The sequence below is a fragment of the Delphinus delphis genome, chromosome 1, assembly GCF_949987515.2.
Source record: "Delphinus delphis chromosome 1, mDelDel1.2, whole genome shotgun sequence".
Lineage (NCBI taxonomy): Eukaryota > Metazoa > Chordata > Mammalia > Artiodactyla > Delphinidae > Delphinus > Delphinus delphis.
The window spans coordinates 116,166,996-116,184,622 of NC_082683.1; the positions used below are offsets into that span (position 1 = coordinate 116,166,996).

At 49.9% G+C, this 17,627-nt stretch overlaps 3 protein-coding genes across 3 annotated transcripts; 2 read left to right on the plus strand and 1 right to left on the minus strand.

Annotated features, from left to right (window-relative positions):
• The first annotated feature begins 516 nt into the window (after positions 1–516).
• NDUFS2 (NADH:ubiquinone oxidoreductase core subunit S2) lies at positions 517–10,022 on the plus strand. Its single transcript, XM_060032983.1, has 14 exons — positions 517–632; positions 1,436–1,542; positions 4,676–4,866; positions 6,394–6,514; positions 6,693–6,805; positions 7,060–7,134; positions 7,305–7,382; positions 7,522–7,607; positions 7,812–7,931; positions 8,645–8,774; positions 9,054–9,149; positions 9,329–9,412; positions 9,556–9,613; positions 9,805–10,022. Exons 1-14 carry the CDS (start codon positions 538–540, stop codon positions 9,840–9,842), a joined length of 1,392 nt encoding a protein of 463 aa, XP_059888966.1. The 5' UTR covers positions 517–537; the 3' UTR covers positions 9,843–10,022.
• A 574-nt stretch (positions 10,023–10,596) lies between these two features.
• Positions 10,597–13,861, plus strand: FCER1G (Fc epsilon receptor Ig). Its single transcript, XM_060033006.1, has 5 exons — positions 10,597–10,725; positions 12,582–12,673; positions 12,834–12,869; positions 13,303–13,323; positions 13,478–13,861. Exons 1-5 carry the CDS (start codon positions 10,677–10,679, stop codon positions 13,538–13,540), a joined length of 261 nt encoding a protein of 86 aa, XP_059888989.1. The 5' UTR covers positions 10,597–10,676; the 3' UTR covers positions 13,541–13,861.
• A 2,213-nt stretch (positions 13,862–16,074) lies between these two features.
• On the minus strand, positions 16,075–17,396 carry APOA2 (apolipoprotein A2). Its single transcript, XM_060032994.1, has 4 exons — positions 17,319–17,396; positions 17,088–17,163; positions 16,690–16,822; positions 16,075–16,305 (listed from the first exon to the last, which is right to left on the minus strand). Exons 2-4 carry the CDS (start codon positions 17,137–17,139, stop codon positions 16,179–16,181), a joined length of 312 nt encoding a protein of 103 aa, XP_059888977.1. The 5' UTR covers positions 17,140–17,163; positions 17,319–17,396; the 3' UTR covers positions 16,075–16,178.
• Between the last annotated feature and the right edge of the window lie 231 nt (positions 17,397–17,627).

Consider the following 17,627-nt stretch of genomic DNA (forward strand, 5'->3'; position numbering starts at 1 on the left):
CCCCTTTTCCCTAACCCATTTAGGCCGTCTGGAAATTAGCTAGCTCTCCCGGCTCCGAATCTTTTGGATTCGGGGATAAGGAGGTAATTGGCAAAGCCCGGGTCTACCCCAGAAGGGCAGGGCTCAGACACAACCAGAGAGCAGGGCTACAGCAGCGGTGAGCTCACGCGAGGAGTGGGGAAGGGCCCCCATGTGAGTGTCCGCCTGGCTCCGGGCGGCAGGGCACTTTCTAAGGCGCGCAGGCAGCTCGGCGATGGTGCACGAGGGCGCCGCTACCCGCAGCAGGAACTGCAAGTTTCTCCTGCTCAGCCTTAGAAGAGCCCACCAGGGGCGGTGGGAAGCAAGGTCCTCAGCCTCCGGTATTTAAGCGAAAGTGAAGCCGGGGTGCAGAACCCGGATGTTGTCAGGTTCGCGCTCGGCGACCCCGCCAGCTTCCAAGAGGGCGGCTGAGTGGTGCCAATAGGCGAGAAGCCCACAGGAGGCGCGCAAGAGGCACTTCCGCCCGGTTCTGCTTCCCGCAGTCTGTGGCGGGGCAAGATGGCGACGCTCAGGGCTCTGTGCGGCCTCCGGGGCGTCGCGGCCCTGGTGCTGCGGCCCGGGGTTGGGGCCCGACTGCCGATTCAGCCCACCAGGTGAGACCAAGCGCAGCCCTCGATGCGCTGTCCTCAGGGCTAGGGTTTCTCGAGTCCGGGGACTCCACGGGCCCTGTGACCCCCCTAGGAAAGAATGACCCAGGCCCGTGACCCCTCGTCCAGGCCTGCTCTATTGAGTTCCAGGGTCCAGTGGTGCCTGCCTTGGCCGAGGGAGGAAAGAGGGTTTGAGCTCTATCTGCCAGAGGTGAAATCAGTTGGAGGGAGACTCCGCGCCTCAGTGTTAGTGATAATGTCACCCTCCCTTTATGTCCTGCTGCTTTTCCCAAACCCCTTCACGGGTGGGGCGCGACTGGTGAAAAGTCTCCTTAAACGCTGTGGAAGAAAAGGAGAGCAACCCCGATAGACTTAAAGGAGGAACATAAACCAAGAATCCCCGGTTGGCCTCAGTGCATTGTTCTGGCCGTACTTGAGCAGAGCCAAGGAGCCAGCATGCCCCACCCCCCTTTCTTTTCTTACTCTTGGGTTGACCTTGAATAAACACCTTTTTGAGTTTATATCCACCAGGATGGGAATATGAATATGACCAGAATTTAAAGGAGCTGGGATCCCCGGCTTTGCATGTGTACGGGTGATAGGTGAAGTGATTTCAGGAATAAGTTGTTAGTAAGGATGGAACCTCTAGAGATCCGGTTTGTTCTGCCAAAGCGACGCAACTCTGTGTCAGTGACTTGACGTTGAAGAATCCAAGACACCCTTCCCTGGGCCCGCCTGAAAGTGAATGGGAACAGAGGAACCAAGCACTGTTCAGGCCCTTTGTGTAGGATCTGTCATTACCTCCCCAGAGGTGCTCGGCAATGGCAGCCAGATGTGGAATGGGCAGAGCAGTTTGGGGGCGCTGTCATGTACCCCACCAAGGAAACAGCCCACTGGAAGCCTCCACCTTGGAATGGTGAGTGCCCAGTGCCACTGTCCCAACCTACACCCCTCCATGCCCCAAGCTGATTTCTAAGTGCTCTTGAGCTCTCCGTGTGAGGCAAATTTTAGCCGCCAACTCTTTTTGCTGCTTTAACCTTGCAACTCAACAAACGTGACTGTAGTGATAATAGGAGGTATTTGTCAAGTAGAATATTCCAAGAGAAAAGAAAGAGAAGGTCCCAGTCAACCCTCGAGATCCCTACCAAATTTATATCTTTAGCTTCAGCTTTTTCCAGAGATTCAGTATATATATATATATATATATTTAAAATTTCATTTATTTATTTATTTTTGGCTGTGCTGGGTCTTTTCTGTGCGTGGGCTTTCTCTAGTTGCGGCGAGCGGGGGCCACTCTTCATCGCGGTGCACGGGCCTCTGACTGTCACGGCCTCTCTTGTTGCGGAGCACAAGCTCCAGACGCGCAGGCTCAGTAGTTGCGGCTCACGGGCCTAGTCGCTCCGCGGCATGTGGGACTTTCCCAGACCAGGGCTCGAACCCGTGTCCCCTGCATTGGCAGGCAGACTCTCAACCACTGCGCCACCAGGGAAGCCCGATTCAGTATATTTCTATCTCCCTCTCTTGACAAGGTGGTTTTTCCCACTGGTACCCAAATGAAACCTTTCTGAATACGAAACCTTTTTCCCCCCCCATCAAAACTAGCTCTTCCTTGTGACTTTTAATTTTTATTTTATTTTATTTATTTGCGGTACGCGGGCCTCTCACTGTTGTGGCCTCTCCCATTGCGGAGCACAGGCTCCGGACGCGCAGGCTCAGCGGCCATGGCTCATGGTCCCAGCCGCTCCGCGGCATGTGGGATCTTCCCGGACCGGGGCACGAACCCATGTCCCCTGCATCGGCAGGCGGACTCTCAACCACTGCGCCACCAGGGAAGCCCGTGATTTTTAATTTTGATCAGTGACTCCCTCATTCTCCTAATCCCTCAGGATTGAAGATTTTTAGTCATTTTTGGCTCTTTTTTCTCTCTTGCCCTCCATGTCTATGTTCAATAACATGCAGATTCTTTAATAATGTTTCACATCTGGTCATTTCTCCCTTTGTTGTTTCGATTTATTTTGTATTAGACCTTGATTATTTCGGAAGTCTCTTTGACGGGTTATTGCCACTGATATAGTTTCCCTCCAGCTATCCTATACAGTGTCTATGCCTTTATCTTCCCCAAACATCATTTTAGCATGTCATTCATTCTTTTGATCGAAAACCTTCAAAGGAACTTCCAGTTAACCTTTCAAAAATTTAACAGCAACAACAGCTGAGTGCTTGCCATGTGCTGAGTGTTTTTGTATGCATTATTTCACTTAGTTGTTACAACAGACCTATGAGAGTGATACTAATATTATCCCAATTTTGAGGAAATTGTGGTGTGGAGAGATTAAAAAGTGGTCGAGGACACAGGTGGATTTGTAGGTGGGTCTGTCTGACTCCAAAGCCCATGGTGAAGAATTTTGGTTGCATAGGTAGACTCTGGTTTCAGATCTCAACTCTCCATTTGCCAGTGAATAAAGTACCTACTTCATAGCGTTATTGTAAGCATTAAATGAGATACAAGTAACGTAAACCACGTAATGTAGTGATTGGCTCATGCTAAGTCCTTCCTAAGTGTTACTAATAATACTGATAATTGGGGCTCCCCTGGTGGTGCAGTGGTTAAGAATCTGCCTGCCAATGCAGAGGACATGGGTTCAAGCCCTGATCCGGGAAGATCCCACATGCCGCGGAGCAACTAAGCCCGTGAGCCACAACTACTGAGCCTGCGAGCCACAACTACTGAAGCCCGTGCGCCTAGAGTCCGTGCTCTGCAACAAGAGAAGCCACCGCAATGAGAAGCCCACGCACCGCAACGAAGAGTAGCCCCTGCTCGCCACAACTAGAGAAAGCCCGTGTGCACCAATGAAGACCCAGTGCAGCCCAAAATAAATAAATAAAATAAATAAATTTTAAATAAATAAATAATACTGATAATTGAACCACTACCCCCTACTGCCTGCCAACACTTAATCTGTCTCTTGGCAAACAAGAGTTCCATAGATATTTACTTTCTTGTTTCTGAGATTTGACATGTGTTCATTCCATAGCATGGGATGCCTCTTCTCTCTACCTATTTGAATCATTCCCTGTGTTTAAGAACCAGCTCATATCTTGCCTCCACGAGGTCTTCACAGTGTTCTTTCCTTTCTTTAAATATTTAACGGCTAAGCAACTTACTTGGCAACTTGTAAATTTGACCTGTGTTACTAGTTTCTCACATGTACTTATCTCCCGAATTAAATTGTAAGCCTCTTGAGGGTAAAAACTGTCGATTAGTAATAGTAAGAATTAAGTATACATTTCCCAATTAGTTGTCCATTCAGCAGATACATCTGGAGAGCAGTGTATCTTCGTGGTTAAGAGTGTGGCGTCTGGAGCTGACCAGGCTGAGTTAAATCCTGACTCTGCCACTTACTGACTCTGCCAATTCATTTAGTCTTTCTGGCCTCAACTTCTCCAATGAGATGAGGATAATGATAGTATCAACTACTTATATGGTTGTTGAAATAATTAAATTAATTAAAATAAGTAAAGTGCTTAGAGTAGTGCCTGGCACATAATAAGGACTGTATAAGTGTTATCTATCATTATTAGTTTTTTTGTTTTTTTTTTTCCTGGTACGCAGGCCTCTCACTGTCGTGGCCTCTCCCGTTGCGGAGCACAGGCTCCGGACGCGCAGGCTCAGCGGCCATGGCTCATGGGCCCAGCCGCTCCGTGGCGTGTAGGATCTTCCCGGACCGGGGCACGAACCCACGTCCCCTGCATCGGCAGGCGGACTCTCAGCCACTGCGCCACCAGGGAAGCCCCTCGTTATTAGTTTTTTAAAGGTATCCTGAGAGACATGGAAAGAGTGAGGCTCATGGTCCCTCTCATCAGAAAGTTTAGTCTCCCTTCCCTTTTTCCCATCTAATGGTCTTCCTCCTGGTTATGATAAAGGTTAGGAAATCAGCACGGTATGGAATGGTGAGATGGAAAGTCTCCAGGGAGATATTAACTCCTTGCTGTCTTTTGGGGGTTCTCAAAGGAATTACCATTTGGCTCAACTATTTCCCACTTCTCAGATGAGGACCCTCCAAAGGACACGTTGGTGTCGAACCTGACCCTGAACTTTGGGCCCCAGCACCCAGCAGCCCATGGAGTCCTGCGGCTAGTGATGGAATTGAGTGGGGAGATGGTGCGCAAGTGTGACCCTCACATCGGGCTGCTGCACCGAGGCACGGAGAAGCTCATTGAATACAAGACCTATCTGCAGGTGTGGGGGGTGAACGGGGACCTGTTGCCAGGACCTGGGGATGCTTTAGCCTCGGACTTTGCCAGTTCACTGCCCCAAAACCCCAGGGGAGGGGGGTGTTGAGAGGAGTAGCCCGTTGAGTTTATTAGGACAGTTTTGACTGGGAGGATGGAGGGATGTGGCAGGGGATGCTTGACTTGAATCATGTGGATTTGGTTTATCCAGCAGAAGTACTTTGGAGCTGGAGCTACACTCCTAGCTCTTCTCTGGCTGACTTTTGGCTGACCCCTTTATCCTTACTCTAGTGCCTCAGTTTCCCTGTTCTTGTGTCATACTAGTACGTCAGAGCTGGTGTCCCTGGGGTCAGGGAAAGAGGAGAGAGACGTCAACTCCCCAGGTTTAACAGCTGATTCTTGTATCTTCCAGCGTTCTAAGTTTGTTTTCGAAATACTCAGTGAGTCAGAGTGACCGGGAGGGAGTTTGTAACAGAGTTTGCTGTTTTTAGGAGAACTCTGTGACCCAAATAATGAGGGTAGGGTCAGATTTGAAGAAACTGGATCTGGGATAGGGATCTGAAGTTTTTTTCTTACTATCATGAAGAAAGCTCTTGATAACAGAGGACGATGGAGTTAGGATTTAGAACCAGCTGACTAGAATGTGATTCCCCCAAAGAGTCCAGGCAATGATGGTTTCTGGTCCCAGAGTCCATGGAGTTAAACCCTGTAGCTTTATCCCACGTCACAGTGACATCAGGGCAAGAACTGGCTGTTCCAAGGAGAAGCTTCTTAGCTCCGCCTCCTTCCTGGAAGCTGAAGCTGGTTCAGCATACAGCTAGGACTTAGCTTTCTTGGTATTCTGGGGAAGAACCATTTCTACCTGACTCTTCCTACAGAAACAAATCCCATTCTTCTTGGTGTTCTTAATTTCCTCCTGAGATTACCTTTCTCCTGCAGTATCTCAGAGAGGCGATCGTCTTTGACAGAGGCGTCACTTGGCCCAGAAGACTTGGTTGGCAGTGGTGTGCTGGAGCTAACTCAGTGGCTCACAAGAACACTGTTAAATTTTCAGGAATTTTGTGAGCCAGTTGTTAAACACAGCTGTTATTAAAAATCAGATTATACTAGCTTGTGATTTAATATATTAAAAATCAAGGTAAGAAGTATCAAAATCCATGCCTTCATTATTTTACTACATTTTTCTACGCTGTGCTCCTTAGGTAGTTACTTCCATTGTATCTGTATCGTGGAAATACTGTGTAATGGTGTGCTACTCGGCCCAGCGCTGTCTGTGGTCAGTTACATAATGTTGGTAGTTTAAAGTGGGACATCGTAGGAGTATTTTCACCATGGAAATGGGCAAACATGACAAATCGGGGTCTCCCCACCTTCACCCCTTCAGTGTGTTTCATCCTGCCTTTCTGAGGCTCCTGAGATTGGGAAGGTTTATGTAGCACTGACCTCTGATGCCCACTGAGAGCAGTGCTTCTAGCAGCCAGACTGAGGGTTCCTTGGCCTGTTAGATGTGATCCTGATTCCTCCCTCTTCCCAGGCCCTTCCATACTTTGACCGGCTAGACTATGTGTCCATGATGTGTAACGAACAGGCCTATTCACTGGCTGTAGAGAAGTTGCTCAACATCCAACCTCCTCCTAGGGCACAGTGGATCCGAGGTATGCCCCATCCCCTTCTTCCTGTGGCCCACTGAGAGTACAGCATGGTGCCTCTGCCCCGCATCTTAGGAGTGCCGAACCAGAGCTTAGTAGGCAGACCCCAGGCTCTGCCCAGAGCTGCTCTGTCAGCCTGGATCCTTGGCTCCTATATCCTTCTCTTGTCTTCACCTCTCTACAGTGCTGTTTGGAGAAATCACTCGGCTTTTGAACCACATCATGGCTGTGACCACACATGCCCTGGACATTGGGGCCATGACCCCTTTCTTCTGGTTGTTTGAAGAAAGGGAGAAGGTATGAGAAGGAGGAAAGAATAGGAAAAGGGAAGGAGGTGCCAGAGGTAGAGAAGGTACGAAGGAGACGGGAGTAAAAGGAGAGAGAACATTTAGGGGGAGAAGGTATATTTAACCTGGGTTATATCTTGAGGAGCTCTGTGTCATGAGGGGTTGGTTGGGCACCAGAAGGCTGAGGGCGGGGGAGTAGACCATCCTGGTGTTGGACTTAGGGGCCCAGGACTTTGTCACTAATTCCCAGTGTGTCCTCTCAAGATGTTTGAGTTCTACGAGCGAGTGTCTGGGGCTCGGATGCATGCTGCCTATGTCCGGCCAGGAGGTGTGCACCAGGTGAGCAGGCTCCCCTGCCTCTCTTAAGGTCCAGTCCTTGCTTGTATCCTCTGTGGCCACTGGAGGGCAGCCCTGGCTGATGGAAGCGCTAACCCTGTATCCCTGAGGCAGGGCTGGCTCTCCTCAGTGGAGACCCTGCACTCCCTATCGATTCTCCGTTTGTCTTCTAGGACCTACCCCTTGGGCTTATGGATGACATTTATGAGTTTTCTAAGAACTTCTCTCTTCGCATTGATGAGCTGGAGGAGGTAAGATAGGAGTCCGTGGGAAAAATCCCTCTTTTACCCCAAGAGGATCTGTGGGATTATTCCCCAATTATAAAGAAATACAGAGGTATTTGAAGAGTGTCATGAAGAGTGTTCACACACCAGCTCTCTTGCTCAACAGATGCTGACCAACAATAGGATCTGGCGGAATCGGACAGTCGACATTGGGGTTGTAACAGCAGAAGACGCACTTAACTATGGCTTTAGGTGTGAGGAATAAGACTTCTCTCCTCAGGGGCGGGTGGGTTCCAGCTTAATCTCTTGGCTTCAGGTGTGGCGCCTTCCTTGCCATGCTGTCTTTGTATCCAATGCCCAGAGCGTGCGGGAGGGAGAGGGGAGACTAGGGAAGAGAGCATGCCTCTTTTCTTGGTTTGTGGAAAGTGACCCTTGGTCCCATTGTACTCTCTACAGCGGGGTAATGCTCCGGGGCTCGGGCATCCAGTGGGACCTGCGGAAGACCCAGCCCTATGATGTTTATGACCAGGTGGAGTTTGATGTTCCTATTGGCTCTCGAGGGGACTGCTATGATAGGTGAGGCCCAGATCCCTTCTTAGCTCATTTTCCAGCTAGTTTCCCCTGTCTAACTTTTCTCTTCACTGCTTTCTTCTTTCTCATCCTTTCCAGTATCTATTGGAGCTCTTGTGTGTGTTAAACTAGGTTGCTCTTCAAAGTACTTGCACATATGGGACATTTTATTTTACCCTTACATTCTTCTTATGTCTTAGATGGGACTAGTTTGGGCTGCATCTTATAGCTGAGAAAGCTGAAGCACAAAAGTTAGAGATTAGCCTGGGGTATGATTCTGTTAGTAGTGCTTGAGACTAGAATCCTCCTTATCCAGTGCTGTTTCCACTAGATTCTAAGCTTCAAATTCCATTCCTCTTCACTGACCCCAAGAAAAATTTGCTACTGTTTTCTTTTTGAGTCACTTTGACTCTCACCTGTTCTATACTCCAAAAAATGTTTAAGAGGGTAATTAAAGAGGGAACTACTACAGGACATGGTCTGAGAAAACTAGAAGAGGATTTGGTCTGAGAAAACTAGGAGAGGGCTCAGTGCTTGAATCAGAAGACTGTAGGTTTTCTATGGGTGGCCAGGCCAAGCAGAGATGCTGTACTAGGAGGAAAGGATGAGGAAAGTTACCTAGCACTGTTCAGTTCGGCCAAGGGCATCCATCCTCCCAGCCTCACATCTCATCCTCTGGCTGCTCTTCTCTTGATCTGAGTCTGTCTCATCTACTTCAGGTACCTGTGTCGGGTGGAGGAGATGCGCCAGTCCCTTCGAATCATCTTACAGTGTCTGAACAAGATGCCTCCCGGGGAGATCAAGGTTGACGATGCCAAAGTGTCTCCACCAAAACGAGCGGAGATGAAGGTTAGCTATAGGGGGAGGGAAAAGGGGGAAAGGGGGCAGCGGCTGGGGAGGAGGATCTTGGGATTAAATTCCTACTTTTCAGTTTTCCTTTTTCAAAGAATTCACTGTATAAGATTCTTAACCTCCCGTAGCCTCCTCTCTTTTTCTATACCTTCTGTGCCCATTGGCTTACATGTGGGATTTTAGACTCCCTGGGGATAGCATTATTTTCTGTGTGTGGGTACACCTGCCATACAGTTTGGGTCTGGCCTGTTGACGCTCCGTTTTTCCTCTCTCCAGACTTCTATGGAGTCACTGATTCATCACTTTAAGTTGTATACTGAGGGCTACCAAGTTCCTCCAGGTGCCACATACACTGCCATCGAGGCTCCTAAGGTGAGGCAAGAAGGGGAAGGAAAGGACAGTACGTGGAGTGGGTGACTGGCGATGGATGTTCAGATAAATGCTTGTTCATCAGTGAGAGAGAGGACGTGAGGGTGAATAGAGAGGTTTTTGTTGGCAGAGGAAAGGGTTCTTCCTGTTAATGGAGGCAGCCAACCTTCTTCCTTGGACAGGGAGAGTTTGGGGTGTACCTGGTGTCTGATGGCAGCAGCCGCCCTTATCGATGCAAGATCAAGGCTCCTGGTTTTGCCCACCTGGTAAGAACCAACCCCAGAGATTCTAACGCTAATACACAAAGCCAGTAATTAATGGCCTTGGTTGAGATTTTTATGCACTTTCACTCCTCCTCCTTCTACCCTGTTAATCTTGCCTAACACTATTGCTGTCTTAATCTCTGCAGGCTGGTTTGGACAAGATGTCTAAGGGACACATGTTGGCGGACGTCGTTGCCATCATAGGTACAAGGCCTGTTGTGTAGTAGAGGTGTTCTAGGCAAGGGAGTTTGAGACTCTGATTGGGGACAGAAACTGAACACTTCTGTTCAACATAGACTATGGGCATAGACTGAAATCCTCAGTTTCCTGAGCACAGTAATGAGTTCTAGATTCTTGGTAACATCACTTTTCTTCTCCTCCCCCTGACCTCCTAGGTACCCAAGATATTGTGTTTGGAGAAGTAGATCGGTGAGCACAGGAACAGCATTGGACCTCCCTGCCTACCTGCTTCGTCTGCGGAGCCTGTCCATCGTTGGGAATGGGACTGTGTGTGTGTGTGTGTACACGTACATGAATGCTTAGCTGTCAGGCTTTCTGTGCATGTACTGGAAAAGGAGAAATTATAATAAATTAGCCGCCTTCTGGCCCCAAGCCCAAACTTGTGGGTATGTCTTTCTCAGTATCTTACTGTCTTTCAGTTTGATGGGAAACTCATGAGTGTTAACCCTGTACTTCTCTGTTAGACTCAGTGCTTAGCAGTTTTTCCTGTGCATCTCTGCCTCTTTTGTGACCCTTGTCCTTTCCACTTCTCCATTGCCCATTTCCTCTTTTTCCCTTACTTCCTCCCTGCCCAAACATTGCTGCCCACACCAATTGGTAAACTCCTCAAATGAAGACTGGGTACAGAGTTCCAGGGGGGAGAGAAAGGGGCTATCATGGGGTCTTAGGGAATTTTGAGGGGCAAGTTATCAGAGCTCTGTCTCTGAACAGGGCTAGAGTGAGATGGCGGGTTTAGATAGCCTTTCCCAAGCATGGGTGTTGCCTCTTTCCACGGTAGCAGGGGCTTGGTCACTGAAGGACGGAGACATAGGAGACCGGATCTCCTAGCTCCCTTGGTTGGCCCTTCCGGGAGCCGCCCGGTCTCTAGTGCAGGAAGGGGAAGGGGCCAGAGCTCAGAGGAAGGCGTGGCAGGAAGGGGGCAACGCTGTGGTCAGGGAGCCGCTCGGGAGCTGCTCGCAGAGCACAGCTGCACGGTGCCGTCAGAGCGTCGGATCCCCAGCTCGCGGCCCCTCAGCCCCTGCCCAAGATGTTTCCAGCAGTGGTCTTGCTCTTAATCCTTTTGGTTGAACAAGCAGGTAAGAGGGTTTGGTGAGGGACAGTGAGCTGGGCTCCAGGGTTGGAATCAAGGGCATGTGTCTGAGGGCTGAGGCAGGGACAGACAGAGGGAGGCTGGCACTGGGAGGATGGGCACAGAGACCCTGCGGCTGGTCCTGCCCAGTCTCTGTCAGGGCGCAGGGCTTGTAGTTCCCTCCTTTCTTGTCCCCTTCTTACTTTTTCAGGACTGATACACACGTAAGTCTTCAGTTTGGCAGAGGAAGGGAGTGGGTGTATGACATGAAAAGCTGGTCTGGGGGAAAATTCTGTTTCTCATGATCAGCATTTTCTGTGGGGTGCCTTTGGTCTTCTCCATTGGGAGCTGACCTCTAGCTGGTTAAATAATATAAAGCCCCCTTCAGGAAGGCAGGGGCCTGTCCTTGTGTTTAGGAGTGAGGCAACGGTAGTCAGATACGTGATTGCGGCTTCTGTGGGTCATCACTAAGGCACAGTTGATGTGAGGGTGGGGGCAGTGTACAATGCCCAGTTCCAGAGAGCTAAACGTCAGCTGAGAAATGGAGGCAGAAATGGGAAGTCCTCTGCAGCTCTGAGGCTCCAGGCGTTCTCTAAACTCTCCTCGCTCTGTCTGGGTCGTCTGTGTTTTGAAGAGGGATAGTTACAGCTGGGGTTCGGGTAGGAAGAGGTTAGTGAAACTTAAGGGAAAATGGGGAAGTTGGATGGACTGGGATGGAGTTCCACCAGCCCAGCTGTGAAGATGGAAGGACTGAGTGAGCGGCCAGTCTGCTGCCATGGGATGAGGGAGCAGGGACACTGAGGCATAAGAGAGAGGGCACGAACCTGGAACGCAGAAAACCTGAATTTCAATTCCAGCTCTGGTACTTCACACTGTGACCCTAAATGAATTACTTAGCTTTTCTGAGCCTTGGTTTCGTCACCTACAAAATGGCGATGATGTTTCCGTCACGGGGTAGTTTTGAGACTTATGTAATACCGTGTGTGAAAGAGTGTCACAGAATAAAACGTACTTCACCCATATGTCACATGCCCATGAGCCCTCTGATAGGGGTCAGAGCAGATAGAGGCTGGAGCTCAGACTTTATTTGATTTTTTTCCTTGCACGAAACTTCCTCTCTCAGTGGCCCAGGGTGAGTAACAGGGCAGAGTACCCGGAGCCGGAATCCATACAGCTTGTGGTCATTCCCTTGAGCCTGGGCTAAGACACTCGCTCAGCCTTATGTGCAGAGCCATCGGTATCTATAAGGCCAAGGAAAGCAGGCACCTTGTTTTTACATATTTAAGTGTCTTAGTTGGATGGGGGGGGGGGGGACAGAAAGCGATGTGGCTGAGGCTAGATGACCCATAATAGAGTGATTGCCTTCCTCCTTTCCTCAGCTCACATCCTTCCTGTCCAGCCCTTAGCAACAGGTCACAGGACTTAGCAGAGACACCCCTGTGGTTTCTTTGCTGAAATTTGTCACTGCCTCCACTCACTTGACCCCCCTGGGCCGAGGTTTTGGTCTTGGCTCAGTGAACTCAAATGGGTCCCTTGAGGGCTATGGAATGCTCAGTGGTGCCTGAGGAACCCACAGTGCTAAAAAGAGAGGGTTGGGGGCTGAGGGGGAAGCTCTCAACTCTCAGAACCTATAAGTTCCATCACAACAGAACAGTTCACACTTCCTGTCCTACCCCTAGCCTAGGGTGAGGAAGAAGAGGGAGAGGTGAGAGAAATAGGAATCTAGAGAGGAAGATGAAGTTTCTTCCCTGGGACGGTGCCCCTCCAAGTCCCGTCCTACCTCCAGAGCCCTTTCTTTCTCTCCTCTGAGCACCAGATCTTTCCTGCTGCCCCTGACCCCATGGGTACCCTCTGTCCCCTCAGCGGCCCTGGGAGAACCTCAGCTCTGCTATATCCTGGATGCGATCCTGTTTTTATATGGTATTATCCTCACCCTGCTCTACTGTCGACTCAAGGTAGGGCTGGGCAGCGTGGGATGAGGGCTGGAAGGAGAAGTGGGAGGGTGGTGGCAACATGGCTCCAAAGAGAGGGAATAAAAGGGGTTCCCCTACAACGTTTGGAGGTGGGGTTGGGCCACTAACTCCACCTTTACTGATGGCCTTTCCCCTACTCCAGCTGCAGGTGCGAAAGGCAGCTACAGCCAGCTATGAGGTATGGACCCTTCCTCAACTGGGTATCAACAATTTTTCAGTCTCTCAGCCCCTCTGGGGCTTTAGCCTTGGGATCTGCGGTCTCTGGGGGGCATGGGACTCAGGTGCTGATCTCTGTAAGCTTCAGAGGTCCCCCTCCTACCTCATCCTACCCACCCTGCCACCTAGCCAAATCACAAAATATTCAACAGGTGATGAGGAAGAGTCAAGTGTAGAGTGACAAGGCGTACGTGAGAGTGTTGTATGTTGTGTGTATATGTGTGTTGGTAGCCATATGGGCAAATGTGCATTCATGCCCCCGAGTACCCGTGGGAGTGCCCTCTAGCCCAAGGGGGCCAGCCACCCCTGGACAAATACCTCCTGGGGTAGGGAAGAAGATGCTGAGGGGCCCTGGAGATGTGGGTCTCTAATGCCTTGCCCTTTTACCTCTGCAGAAATCAGATGGCATTTACACGGTGAGTGAACCTGCCTCCCAACCCCAGTCCCAGGAAGTCAGCAGAAGAGGGTGGGCTTTTGAGTGAACTTTGGAAGGGGTAGGGCCTCTGGGGGTGGGTAGGAGGCCCTGTGATGGGCTCAAGCTCCTGACTGTCCTCTGACTTCTACCTCCAGGGCCTGAGCACCCGCAACCAGGAGACTTATGAGACCCTGAAGCATGAGAAACCGCCACAATAACTTTAGAACAGATGCCCTTGGTCACTTCCTTCTTCCACTCTCCTCCCAGCCCTCGTAGCTGGCATCACATATGCCTCCCCGCCGTTAATGCCAGCTGACCCTATCCCTGTAATGACGCTATGCCCCCCATTAATAGACACCAGTGGTTCCTCCTCCCTGTCAAAGACCTCAGATGCTCTTCATTAATGTTTATATTCTAGTCTCACCTCTTTATGCCACCCTTCTCCGCTTCCCCGTCCCCAACTCCCACTAAACGATGGAAACGGAAGGCATTAACATCAATAAAGTTACCGCAGACTGGACTCTATTCATTCATTCATTTAACATACATTTACTCAGCCTCCACTAGCCTAGGCTGGATACTGAAAATATCACAAGGCAAATTTAGTTCCTGACCTTCCATAACTCATAGTCTAATAGACCAGAGCTGTTCTGCTTGATTGAGGGATGAATGCTGACTGTGTCTGGGGGAAGGATGAGACCCTTGATCCCCAGGCTCTCTAGCAGGGTGCTGGAGCAGGGAGTAATGTGTTGGGGGTCTAGGCACATTCAGAGACATTTGAACCCAACAAGTGACTTCCGCACCCAGCTTGGCCCTCTGTGTCTGACAACGGAAACGAGGTTGGGTTGCGGAGAAGCCTGGCTATCCAACCCCAAATAGTCACCAGTCCAGATCAGAGTGGGCTTCAGGGAGTAGTGTGAGTGCAGCTCGCAATATACATGCATATGGGCATTAGCATAGCTGAGAAGCCAAACATGCAGGAGGGATGGTGCGACTAAAGCTTGTGTGATGCTCCCAATGGAAGGTTTTATGGGAACCGTGTTTTCAGTGGATTCTGGGGCAAGAGGGACCTGAGGGAGCCAGGTCTGGGTTGGAGGAGGGTAAGGCAAAGGGGAACAAGTCAGGTCCAGATGGGAGGCCAGGTCCTCCAACTGCATGGGTGAGTGGTGAAGGAATCCCCCTTCTCAGTGCCTGTCCTGTTTCGAGGCAGGATTCCCTGGTAGTATCTGAATCCCATCCCAGCCCTGTCCAAATGGGTCCAGAGTCTCCAGGCTTACCCCTAGCAACCCCCTATGCTGGGCAATACTTTGTACTGCATGGTGACTTACACTTTTCAATGTGTTTTCCATCCTGTCGTACCATTTGATCCACTCATTAACACTGTGAGGAAATTCAGGCTCTTTGAAGTTAATTAACCTGTCCAATGTCGTCTTGCAAGTGACAGACAGATCTGTGTCCCTGCACGTTTTGCCACGTGAGGAAAAAATAAATAGATACTGAGAAAGAAAGGGGAAGAAAGTAGTCACGAGTGGTAAGGGTCTTAAAGCCCAGACTGAAGAGGTTGCTCAGCATACAGATGAGCGGGGGAGGGATAGACTGGGAGTTTGGGATTGACATGTACACACTGCTATAGTTAAAATAGATAACCAACAAGGACCTACTGTATAGCACAGGGAGCTCTGTTCAATACTCTGTAATAACCTAAATGGGAAAAAATTTGAAATAGAACAGATACATGTATATGTATAACTGAATCGCTCTGCTGTACACCTGAAACACAACACTGTTAATCAACAAAACTCCAATATAAAATAAAAATTTAAAAAAATATATATATATATACAGAAGAAATTGGAGCTATCTCTGGTGTCTGGGGAAAAGGTGATTTCAGATGAGATATGATGAATGAGTCAGGGTAGAGAAGTAACTATTTTAAATATAAAGTGGAAGTAAACTTTTATTGGAAAATGCCCATTTTCCCATTTTGGGATTGTGAGTCTCCTGCATCAGTCCAGCCTGACCTCCATTCCATTTTGATTTAATCCAGGTATCACAGCTACCAAAATTTCTCAAGTCCCACATGTCCATCAAGTTGGAGACCTGTTAGGCCTTTAACTGGCTACCACGTCTACTAGCTCCAGGCTCTAAGACGGCTACCACAACTTGGGCCAGTTCCATGAATAGCACCCAGGTAATAGTGGGGGACAGGCTTGGAATGGGTGTTCCCAGACAGGGGGTCTAGGTGAGAGGTTTCAAATGGAAGGATTAGAGCGCCTTCAGGGAGAGGAGTCTTTTATTGAAGGATGGGGGAAAGCACAGTGTTCCCCTGGCTCAGAAGGGGAGGGAGGGGTCTTGGGTGACACCTTTCATTTTGGGGAAGATTTCTCCTCTTCATAGTATGACAGAGGAAATTCTGAAGGGTGCTCTCATTTCCCGTGACCTTCAGGAGTCTAGGGATTCAGTTCATGAATCTTTTCATGCCTTTCAAGGTACCATGTCCACGGCAAAGTCTCTTTAGTTTCTCCTGCAGGGCCATTCCCAGGCCTGTAGAAAAATCCCTGGGGTTTGGAGAAGAGTCACAGGCACCCCTACTCTGTCATTTCCATCACTGGTCTCTTCAACCCTTTCTCCACTCCTTCACACCAAAACCCCTCTCCTGTAAGAAGCAGATTTCTCTTTGTTCTCCCTCCTCCTCTTCCTCCACTACCCCTACTTTTCCCAGTCCCCAAAACATACCAGGCTCACAACTTGATTCCTTCAATATTTATCGTAGAAAACAAGGAGTAGGTAGGAAGAGGAGCTCTAGGCCTGGCCAGTGGGTGTTCCAGGGGCCAGCTGGGGATGGAAGACAACAGTCTAGGCAACGCACTTGGCAACAGGCGGTGTTTTGAGGTCCAAAGTACTGTCCAAGAAGTTAATCAGATCAGTTCCAGCCTTCTTGACGAGGGGCATCAGCTGCTCCTGTGCCTTCTCAAAGTAGGCCCTGGATATGTGAGGGATTAGAAGTCAGGATGAGGGACTGGTAGGGGCCTTCTTGGTAGTGGGAGATGAGACCCAAGTCCCCAAACCCTAGTGCCTGGTCTATCCTGGCATGGCAAAGCTCCTAGGAGGAGAGGCAAGCCCTCCGCTGGGCAGAGATAGAGATAGAACAGACCATACAGATAGAAATTCAAAGCCCAGTTCCCGCTACCCCTGTCTGTCCAAGAGGTCCATGGGATCTGTGGGGTGATGAAGGAATTTTCTCTACAATTTCAACCTCATCCTCCCTAACCCCCACCCCTTAGCTCAGTCTTCTGTAGGACCTCCCAGCTTCCCCTCTTTCTCTCCATAGCCCCCTGGTCCATGAACCCCCTTTGTTGAGACTTACTTGGCCTGGTTTGGAAGCTCTGAGCCCTTGGCCTTCTCCAGCAGGTCTTTGCCGTAGTCGGTCGCAGTCTGGAAGTACTGATAGAACAGGCTCTGCAGATTCGGCAGCTCTGCCTGTCTCCGAACCAAAGCCCCTGCACACACACACACACATCCTCAGCTGAGTCCCCAACAATGAGTCCCACATCTCTGCCAGTATTCAGCCTCAGCTCTCAGCTCTCTCCCCAAACAGGTATCCAGCTCCAGGTCTTTGGATGCACTTTTCTGGACTTTAGAGAGGGAATGATTTTTCTTTTAAGCTCTCTGGTTGCCAGACCTGGGCCTAGGAGAACAGACAGATGGGCAGCTAGGACCCAAGCACCTTTTCCTCCTTGGGACCCCTCTTCATAACACACCCACCTTCAAGGCTACAGATGGTAAGGAGCAACACAGTCATTGGAAGCAGCTTCATGGTGTTAATGGAAGGGAAATTGGCCTGCGAACAGGTGAGGGCAGGGAAGGTCACTGAAGCGAATGGGCTTCAGCCCCTCCCCAGAGACCCCTACCTACATGTCCACGCCAACCTGGTTCCCTCCCTTTCTACAGTTAAATCTTTGGATGCTGCCCACACCTCTTACTCCCTTACTTTACCTAGTCAGCGTTGCTGTCCTTGCCGTCTGTGCCTGGCCTGGCTAGGGAGGCAGGGGCTATATATCTGTATGCTTCCCCACCCCCCTGTCAGGTGACAAGTACTTTGGAGGAGTCCAGGGGGGCAGGAGCTATACTGGAGTAAACAAGTTAGAGAAATGGGGGGAGGAGAGGACAGCACGTGGGGGACTCATGGTGACGGGGTAGGAGGCAGGGGGTGCAGGCCTTAATGGATGTCAAGGGGTATACTTTAGGCTTATTCAGGATCCATTCCTTTGGGGCCTGGGCCCAGTAGTCCTTGGATTTGAATGC